This window comes from Cynoglossus semilaevis, chromosome 8 (assembly GCF_000523025.1).
Source record: "Cynoglossus semilaevis isolate Cse_v1.0 chromosome 8, Cse_v1.0, whole genome shotgun sequence".
Lineage (NCBI taxonomy): Eukaryota > Metazoa > Chordata > Actinopteri > Pleuronectiformes > Cynoglossidae > Cynoglossus > Cynoglossus semilaevis.
The window spans coordinates 3,208,228-3,217,826 of NC_024314.1; the positions used below are offsets into that span (position 1 = coordinate 3,208,228).

At 39.4% G+C, this 9,599-nt stretch overlaps 1 protein-coding gene and 1 long non-coding RNA gene across 5 annotated transcripts in view; both read right to left on the reverse strand.

Annotated features, from left to right (window-relative positions):
• Positions 1–160: 160 nt before the first annotated feature.
• LOC112487305 (uncharacterized) lies at positions 161–1,739 on the reverse strand. The gene is made up of 3 exons (XR_003050278.1): positions 1,367–1,739; positions 1,115–1,176; positions 161–341 (listed from the first exon to the last, which is right to left on the reverse strand). It is a non-coding gene; the product is annotated as an uncharacterized LOC112487305 (long non-coding RNA).
• Positions 1,740–6,266: 4,527 nt separating this feature from the next.
• Positions 6,267–9,599, reverse strand: part of LOC103381589 (double C2-like domain-containing protein alpha) — a 36,900-nt gene continuing 33,567 nt past the window's right edge. For 2 of the 4 annotated variants that reach the window (XM_025057478.1, XM_025057479.1), the window contains 2 exons: positions 6,912–6,993; positions 6,267–6,745 (listed from right to left, as the gene is read on the reverse strand). In XM_025057478.1, the coding sequence (XP_024913246.1) occupies positions 6,569–6,745; positions 6,912–6,993 (259 nt within the window). In that variant the 3' untranslated portion in view covers positions 6,267–6,568. The remainder of the gene's footprint in view (positions 6,746–6,911; positions 6,994–9,599) is intronic. The other 2 variants (XM_025057477.1, XM_025057476.1) reach the window with 1 other exon arrangement.

Genomic DNA, 9,599 nt, shown 5'->3' on the forward strand with positions numbered 1-9,599 from the left:
ATTTTCTTTTCATGAATAGAAATTTCCAGATTGAAAAGTCAAGTCAAGTCAATAACAAATGTCATTTCAATATTTGTGCTTACCTTTTTTAAATTTCAGAATAGTGAGTAACATTAGAGTTGGAACATATAAACCACCTGACCATATTATTTGTAATAAACCCTTCATATTATCAAACTAAAAAAAAAAGACAATCAAAGAAGACGTCAAATAGAAAAAAACATGATGGATGGATTCTTACCCAGTGCAACTGTGCCCATTAGGAAAGGTTTCCCAATATGACGGAAGTCACTACTGCTCTCAAGTCCAACCTCTGATCCCACCGCTAATGTCACAGCCACCTGAGACACACAAGGACTAGGACTGTGACGGGTGGAATGACATTCACTCAGTCAAGGTCAAGCGCGGGATGAAAGTAACCGAAGATCCTGGGAGGGATACTGGTAAAATAACACATTTTCAAATAACAAAATCTTACATAGATGTTACTTAAAGCAGCCTGTGGGGTTGCAAAGACTCACACTTTAAATTTCCATTGTGGGTTTCAATTATTTTTATTATTTACCCGTTACAGCAGGGGTGTCAAACTCATTCTGTTTCACGGGCCGCATACAACGTGATTAGATGCCAGGTGGGCCAGACCACTACAAACATAACATAATTAACTATAATTAACAATGTTTTTCCTCTGTGTTTTCATAAAAAGAAGTATATTGGTTATTTATTAATATTAATTCATTTGTAACAAAATATAATTTTACAAAAAAATTATGATCTAATTGTCATCTCTATTTTTTTTATTATCAAAATTCATCAAGTGGGCCAGATTGAACTACCTAGCGGGACGGTTTTGGCCCCCGGGCCGTATGTTTGACACCCCTGCGTTACAGTATTACTGTTACATCTGTAGCAAAGTACAATTTTATAACTGACAAACTACTTATAATGACAAAATGTAACATTTTAAAGGAATTCAACAGTAGTTGCTAACCACTATGTGTTCTGTGTTTAAAGACAGTTATGATAAAAATAGCAATGATATTAATAATGGTAAAAACTTCTCCTGCAGCATTGCTATCCTGGACACACCAGAGTTGCGAGGGACCTCTCTCACCATGACACTGTAGCCATCTCCTTGGGACCAGTCATCTGGGAAGCAGGTATTTGCTTTGCTCTCTGTAAATGTTAAGGCTGGGACTCATACAGAAACGTTAGATACAGAATTAAAAACATAAATGTAGACTCTAAAATAATTGTCTTAAAGTGCAGGTAAAGTTTAAAATATATATATTAAAGAACAATAAGTGTTGTTTTTAAATATACCAGAAGAGTGCAGCATAAGACCAGAATCAACAATCAAGGATACACATTCATCTGGGACTTTTCTGTGTTCTCTTACAGATGAGGGTAGAATCCTGCAGAGCCGTGCTCCGGGTCAGCCCGTGGCCACTGCGACGACCCTGCTGCTCACTTTGCTGGCTGTTAAAACTCTCTTTTAGAGTTTGGACACACATGCTCCTTAGTGAGTAGTTGGTCCTTGTCTGTTTTGTTTCCTCAAGTTGTAACCCACAGCGTAGCAGACCTACAAGAAGGCAAGTAGACAGCTTTAGAATAATCAGAAACGTTACATTCACTTCCTTCTAGGCTTCACTTCTTCATCTACATCCTGTTTGTGATAATTATATTTTCTTAGTAAATCACTAATAAATGACACACTGTCATCAGATTAATATGATTTTTTTATGAATATATATTACACAATTTTCCCATAAAAAAATCTAAGATTGTAAAAACAATGTGTTCTATATACTAACAGTGTACTGTGAGATCAATTTTATTTTATCAATAAAAATCTATTTTGCTTGCAGTATGTCAGTAAGTGTCATTTCTTACAGAAGCGTTTTAAAACGCATGGGGTTGTGCTGAAGAACGTGAAAGTTATCATTAAATAACATGAAAGGTATAACGAAATTACATGAAAGTTATCACGAAATAACAGTGATAACGAAATAAAGTGAAACGTATCACGTCAAAGTTAACATGTAATTACGTGATACTGAGCTAATTTTTTTTTTTTCGCTGTTTTTTTCTAACTTTTTCTAACGCGAAAAACCAAGAACGCATAAGTAGGCTGTGCAAAACGGAAGAAGGCCTAAACATGTAACATGCATCATGTACTTACAAACACGTGGAGCAGGGGACCAAACCAGATCATCACAGCAATGGAGTTATAGCCAGACCATGATTGATTAGGGGCTGGGGAGCAAAAAGACAGATGTGCAAATGAATTATTTAAATTGTATATTTACAGTTTTAAATTGATATTTCATTTTTTTCCCACTTGGTTTCAACTTGTAGTTCCTTACCGCAAAGTTAGGTGTCATGAGTTCTGTTTGTGATGCAGGAGGCTATTAGTGATCTCTCCCTGAGCCAAACAGCCACATACGTTCCTCCCTGTGGAAAGTACATTTGTCATAAAAGGTTTGTAAAGCATAACAATTACACTGCAATGTTAAAGACAAACGTATCCATGCTGTGTTCCTGTCAGGTATAATTAAATTTCCCCGGTAAAATTCTATACCCCTGAGAACAACGAGGAGTTGGGAGATCTGCGGCTGCAATCCTAGAAGTCATGAAATTGACTTAGCAAACCGTGTGTAAAGAGTCAGCACTTTGTCAGATGAAATCTACGGTGTGTTTCCTGACTCTTAAGTCACGCTGTGTTCTACGGGGATTTACTGTGACATTTTTACTGGGCTGAAAATGAAATCTCACAAGAGTGAAAAGCCCTGTAATCAACGTGGCTTCCATTCAAACGTGAAACGCACACACATTATCGCACAACTGTCCTCTCTCTTGATTCATCGTAACATCACAACATTGATTTTTTTTTTTTCATTTATTGAGAAGACAACTGTGAAGCTAATTTCACATGTTGTTTCTATTAGCCATTTCCTCCAACCACCTGCTTCTGCTGTCAGCCATGACAGTTTCCTCCAGTACTCACTTTTACAGTACATCTGCTAACTCAGGCATGGGCAGACTTTTTGACTTGTGGCCCACAAGTGTTGTAAAATTTGACAGGGGGGCCGGGTCAGGAGCAGATAGATGGAGCGTTCGTGTGAACTAAGATAAATGACACGAAAAAGTCATGCATAAAGGCTTAAATGATAAAATGCTTTTATCATTTTCTATGCCATCTATTGGGGAAACATGGGTATTGCAGGGAAAAGGCAGACGTATAATGATAATATAAATTAATTATAATTTGAAAAAGTTTGGTGGGCCCCCAGGCCTTAGTTTGCCCATGCCTGTGCTAGCTGAATCAAATTGACCTCATTTTAAATTGTCTTATTTTTATACTTTCCTGCTAAGCTGCACAGATTAAGTCACTTCTTATGGAAACAGGAAGTAGACTAAAGGGACCTGAGACGGACAATGACTTCTCCCTCCTCCCCTCCCTGCCTGTGTCACCAGATTCTGTCTCCCCCTCCCTGCCTCACCATCACCATCACCATCACCACAGCACTTCACTCCCTCCGACAGTGACAGAGGGCTGTTTATCGACTTGCTTCTCCTTCCTGTTTGTGGTACTAAGAGGCTGAAATTAGATCTGCATCGGCCAGGATTTGAGATAAATTGGGCAGTAAATCAGACCTAAGTGAATTTTCCCTGACTTTCGGGAGGGTTGTGTGGAAGAGTGCTCAGTGATGCAGCAAACACAACACAGACGCAGGTTCGTACATTAAATTGTAGGGAGGACGGTGTACAGAACTACTCCGCACGACTGACAGCTAGCAGTATGGCTAAAGTAAATACTGCAAATGATGACAGTACCAATGGTGATACATCAGCAGGCAGCTCCAGTATTAGTTGAGCGGTTGTCAATTATCCTCCCACTTTATTTACTTCATCTATTTCCATGATCTGTTTCCTTCCCCTGTCTCCCCTAATGAGTAATTGCCAAAGTAGACATTCTATTCAAGGAGTCCTGGAATTAGCAATTAAGACTCAAGGATCTTCAAGGAAATACATTAAGATCTTGTAAATCAGTGGTTCTCAAACTTTTTATACTCTGTACCACCTGAGAAAACATTGAGCTCTCTGAGTCCCACCATGATGACCAACACTAGAATATAGCAGCACAGGCCTTCACTTTTAGCTTCCACCACCAGGAGAGATGTTTAGACAGATGTTTATGTTTAAAAGTTGTATTAATTGTGTATGGTATGTTTCAGATTTATTCAATTGAAAATGTAAATGTGAAAATATGAATTTTCCCCACGCACCACTAGAGAGTGCTCACGTACCACTGGTGGTACGCATACCACAGTTTGAGAACCACTGTTGTAAATCCTAAACCTGCCATAAACCTACAGTCATTTACAGAGACTACAAAGGTGGGTACTTCCAGCGTGTAAAGTCTGTCATAGTAATAGTAAAAATGACGTTTTGTGCAAAAGTTTTTCAGTCAAAAACCTAAGTCCATGGTCAGTTTCACATTTATGTCTGTTGTTTTCTCTCATTCTACAGATACCTACGAGGTCAAAAGTCGCGTGTCATCATCGACGGAAACTCTTAAAAACCTCACACCTTGACTACTTCACCATCACCACCTGCCCACCTGTTGTCTAGCGTGGGACGCACTCCAACAACATCTGCGTACCATAACACCTCCTGCCTAACTTCAAGTTCCAACTCAAAACTCACTTACCATAATTTCCGGACTATTGAGCGCACCTGATTATAAGCCGCATCCACTAAATTTAAGAGAAAAAAAAAGTACAGATACAGTGCCTCGTATAGGTATTCACCGCCCTGGATGTTTTACACTTTTATTGCTGTCATGAATCAATCATGGTCAATAAAATTTGGCTTTTTTCACATAAACATTTATGGGAGGAAACTCTTTAATGTCAAAGTGAAAACAAAAAATAGAGTTAAGTAATGTTGATGAAACAAAATTATATAAAGACATTTAATAGTTTGCATAATTATTCACCCCCCCCCTTTTAAATGTAATGGTCTAATTAAAGAAGGGTCAGGTCAATAGAGGCCAACAGTCTCACAATTAGTGAAAAGAAGTCGACCTGAGTGATGTGGGTGAGGTATAAAACACCAGAGTCTGAAGAGTCCAGAGACTGGTGGATCAGGATTCCTGGTTACCATTACACCATGAAGACAGACGAACACTCCAAGCAAATCAAAGAAAGGCTTCTTGAAAAGTACAATTCTGGGAATGGATAACAAAACATTTCCAAGGCACTGAACATCCCCCAGAGTTCAGTGAAATCAATCATCAAGAAATGGAAGGACTATGGCACAGGTGTGAATCTGCCAAGATCAGGTCGCCCTCATAAACTGAGTGACCGTGAAAGAAGGAGACCAGTGAGAGAAACCACAAGCTTCAGCTGCTGAGGTGGGAGAGACTGTGCATATAGAAACTGCGGCCTGGCTTCTTCACCGGTTTCAAAGCTTTATGGGAGGGTGTCAATGAGAAAGCCACTGTTGAAGAAAATTCACATTAGATCTGGACAAAGGCATGTGGACGACTCCATGGTCAAATGGATGAAGACTCTTTAGTCTGATGAGACCAACGTTGAGACTTTTGGCCATCAGACAAGATGTTGTGTTTGGCAGAAACCAAACACTGCACATCACCATCTCCACTGTGGGGATGTTTCTCAGCAGCAGGCTCTGGAAGGCTTGTGAAGATGGAGGGTGTACTTGGCAGAATGCTGCCAAATACACCAAAATCCTGGGGGGCAATCTTCAGTCTGCAAAAGAACTAGAGAACTACGACTTGGAAGAAGATTTACTTTCCAGTCAGACAATGATCCAAAGCAAAAGCTACACAGGAAGGGTTTAAAAAGAACCAGGTAAATGTTCTGGAGTGGCCGAGTCAAAGCCCAGACCTCAGTCCTGTAGAGAATCTGTGGCTGGACTTGTTTAGGGCTGTTCATGTCTGATGAACACACAACCTGACAGAACTTGAGCAGTTTTGCTAAGAAGAATGGAGTGTAGTGTGCAGATGTACAAGAGTGATGGAGACTCAGTGCTGTGATTTCAGCTAAAGGTGCATCTACTAAATACTGACTTGAAGGAGGTGAATAATTATACAAACAATTATTTGTCTTGTCATAGAATTTGGTTTCATACACATTACTTTATAGAACTCTGTTTTCACTTTGACATTAAAGATTATTTTTTAATAAATTTTTGTGTGAAGAAAAGCAAAATATTATTAACCATGATTGATTTATGAAAGCAATAAAAGTGTAAAACATCCAAGGGGGGTGAATACCTATGCTAAGCATTGTATGTACGCATATATATTATATATATTTATAACAAAATATAGATGTTTTTAGTGTATTGTTTAATACGTTGGGCGTTTTTTGGCAACTTTTCTTACAAAGTCTGTTCTGAACAACAATTTCGTCTGATCTCCCTCCGGCCATTTATTATACTTGTCTTTTGTTGTCATTATCGACTGTTTGCGTCTACATACTCGCGACTTTTGCCGCACAACATGGCCGACGGCGCGATGCATCATGGGTAATAGCGATTATCGGGAAAAAAAAAAAACCAAGCATTGCGTTAAACTGATGGAAACCAGCCGGTTGCTCGTCAGTGACGTCCACTTACCTATGAAGTCGTTGGACCTCCCCAGATCATAGTCCCACACCGTGACCTCCAGTGTCTTTGTGGCTAACTCAGAGAAGGAGATTTCATAGAAGAACTCCTGGATCAAGACGTAATGAAGTAGTAAGATCTCAATTATATGTAAAAAAGGGTAAGAGAACAGTCAACAGAGAGCTGGTTTGCAGCCGTGCCTATGACGACAGTTTACCAGTTTTCATATTTGTATGCAAACAAACACACACGCACGCACACGGATAAAGACTCACCTCATTAAACTCTGGATTAAGAGTCTTTTTGATTACCGCTGTTTTGTGCTTGGATTTCTTTTGAACGTCAGGCTTCAGGTATCTAAGACGGAGAAATGTGATAACGTCAAATATGAGGTTTGAAAAAAAAAAACAAAAAAAAAAACATTATATTGTCAAACCACACAGCAAAGCTGTGGTCTTCAAGGCAGTGTTACTGCAGTACAACTGCAGCTCAGGCAGCTTCCAGTTTTCAGAAAAAACGTGACCGCTCGTGTAATGTTACAGAATAATAATACACAGGTACTCATCCAAACCCAAAAAATCTGTTTCTTCGAGCACAAGCGACTGCTAAAAGTCACCCAGGCTCGATAAAGTACGTCAAATCCGAGACGCATGTACCCGAAGTACTGCACGACATACTGGGTAATAATAGACTCATCTTAAAAGAAAAGCTCAGAGTCACACTCCGACTGATTGTTTTTATCCTCTCCATGCTGCTGGCATTAGCTTGATATACAGGCAGTGTCAACAATATTATCAAAAAATGCTAGAATATTCTAAAAAAAAAAAAAAAAAAATTACAGTATTCCCCTACAGGCACATATTTCTGTGGGCTTAAAGAATGTTTTTTTTTTTTTTTTTTCTCTGTGCAGGAAGAAGGAGCTCAGCCCTTTGCGGACTGTCTTCAAAAGCTGAGGATATTTTTATGCCAAAATCTCTATTCGAATTTGTATTCCACCCACAACCCACAATCTGGAGAGCGTATGTTCCTACACTCGCTCAGACACAACAAAGCATCAGAGAAGGAGATGATGCCAAAGGGCAAAGATGCCAGCACACATCTGAAAAGAAATGAGGCGTGTGATTGCAATACCTCTGCATGCGGAGGACATGTGTATGTTCATTTTTTACAGAAGGAGGACGGCGAAGAAATGTTAACGTCTTCATCTGAGGGTAATGGGAGGTGACACCTTCCTCATATCAGATTATACCTGGATCAAAGACGAGGGCGGAATTTTTAAGACGCATTTGCCTTCCATTCTCAGTGGACACTGTTTGTTGTGAGGTATTTTTTTAAAGTAAAAAAAAAAAACAAAAAACATTGCACCCTAGTGTTTAACCTCAACACCTCCTTGTTCCAAATAAAACCAAATCCTAACACAAAACCTATACTAAACCTGAAAAAAAAAAGTGTTTAACCTCAGAGCCCAAAAGTCAAAATGTCCCAGAAATGACGATGCATTTTCGCAATTTAATATATATACATATATATTAAACAAAAACATGTACAACTGAGCATGTTTACACCCCCAACCCCCATAAACAAACGTGCCCACACACACTCCCGCACAGTGGATTTTCGTCTTAGTCGCTGCTCACGACTGTGCTCGATTTCCATTCTAATTTTAATAATGGCTGATAAGACAAGCACGAGGAGTCCGATTTTTTTTTAATAACAGACCCGCTATCTCCGCTGCTGTCTGTGGGATGTTGTATAATCTCTGTGAGAAGTGGGCACACTGTGTAAGGTTTTATATTTTTTTTTTTTTAGTGGTAAAAGGAGACGTATTATGAGAAATTGACATGCCAGGGGTTTGGTACAAATATTGGCATCTCTGCCAGTGCGTGCCGACTGTTTAATTATCGGTTTTTGGACAGCTGGGTCGGTGTTTTTTTCAATTGTCAAACTCTGGAAACTGGAAATGTGTCGCAAAAACCTGCAGTTCCGATTTCACTTTATGACAGCAGAAAGGCGACCGTTCGTAATAAATCCCACGCATCGCACCATGCAGCTCCCACCCCTCCTACGTTTGCGGGGACCACAGAAGCCACAAACAGCTGCTCTGTTGGTCGATGCTCCATTCCGATTTCACTTTATGACAGCAGAAAGGCGAGCGACCGTAATAATCCCACGCATCGCACCCTCCTACGTTTGCGGGGACCACAGAAGCCACAAACAGCTGCTCTGTTGGTCGATGCTCCAAGTTGCTGCTTGGAAGGCAACTACTACGATGGTTGGTAAGCGTTGCCGCAGTGAAAATAAATGTATACTGTGCTGATCCCGTCCTTGTTGTGTTAGCAGGCTGCCCCTAGCAAGCGCTAGGAAGCATGTGGTTCCCCTGGGAATCAAACTCAGGACCCGACTCCACAGGAAGTGGTTGAAAAAGTAATCTGATTACTCCTTTATAAAGGAGTATACTCTTTTCTTTATTTCACATAAAATAAATACTTAAAATTTTTAAATGAATTTACTTTATTTTTAAATTAATTTACTTTAAAACATTTACTTGTAACATTAGGTTAGGTCTTGCCGTGTGCCCCCATATATGCAGTACACGCTTCCTCTCTAAGTTGGTCATGTCCAGTATGTGCTTTTCTATTGATGATGTGATGTTTTTTTAATATTTTGGACATGCCATCTTTTTGTTTGACAATTGTTTGTGTCATCAGAATTATTACTGTTAGGTTAGGGCCCTAAACATAATATGTATGTTATGATGACCTTAATGTGATCTAACAATATCAAACGATAATGCGACATGTTCTTAAATGTTCTTATACAGCTAAATTGGCTAAATCAGGAACACGGATGTATACGACATGCATACAGGACATCAAAAAAAAAAAAAAAAGGATGTTAAATTAAAGTTGACCTAGTTCCCCCCCCTTAATTAGGAAAAAACACCAAAGATTAAGCCTTGAATG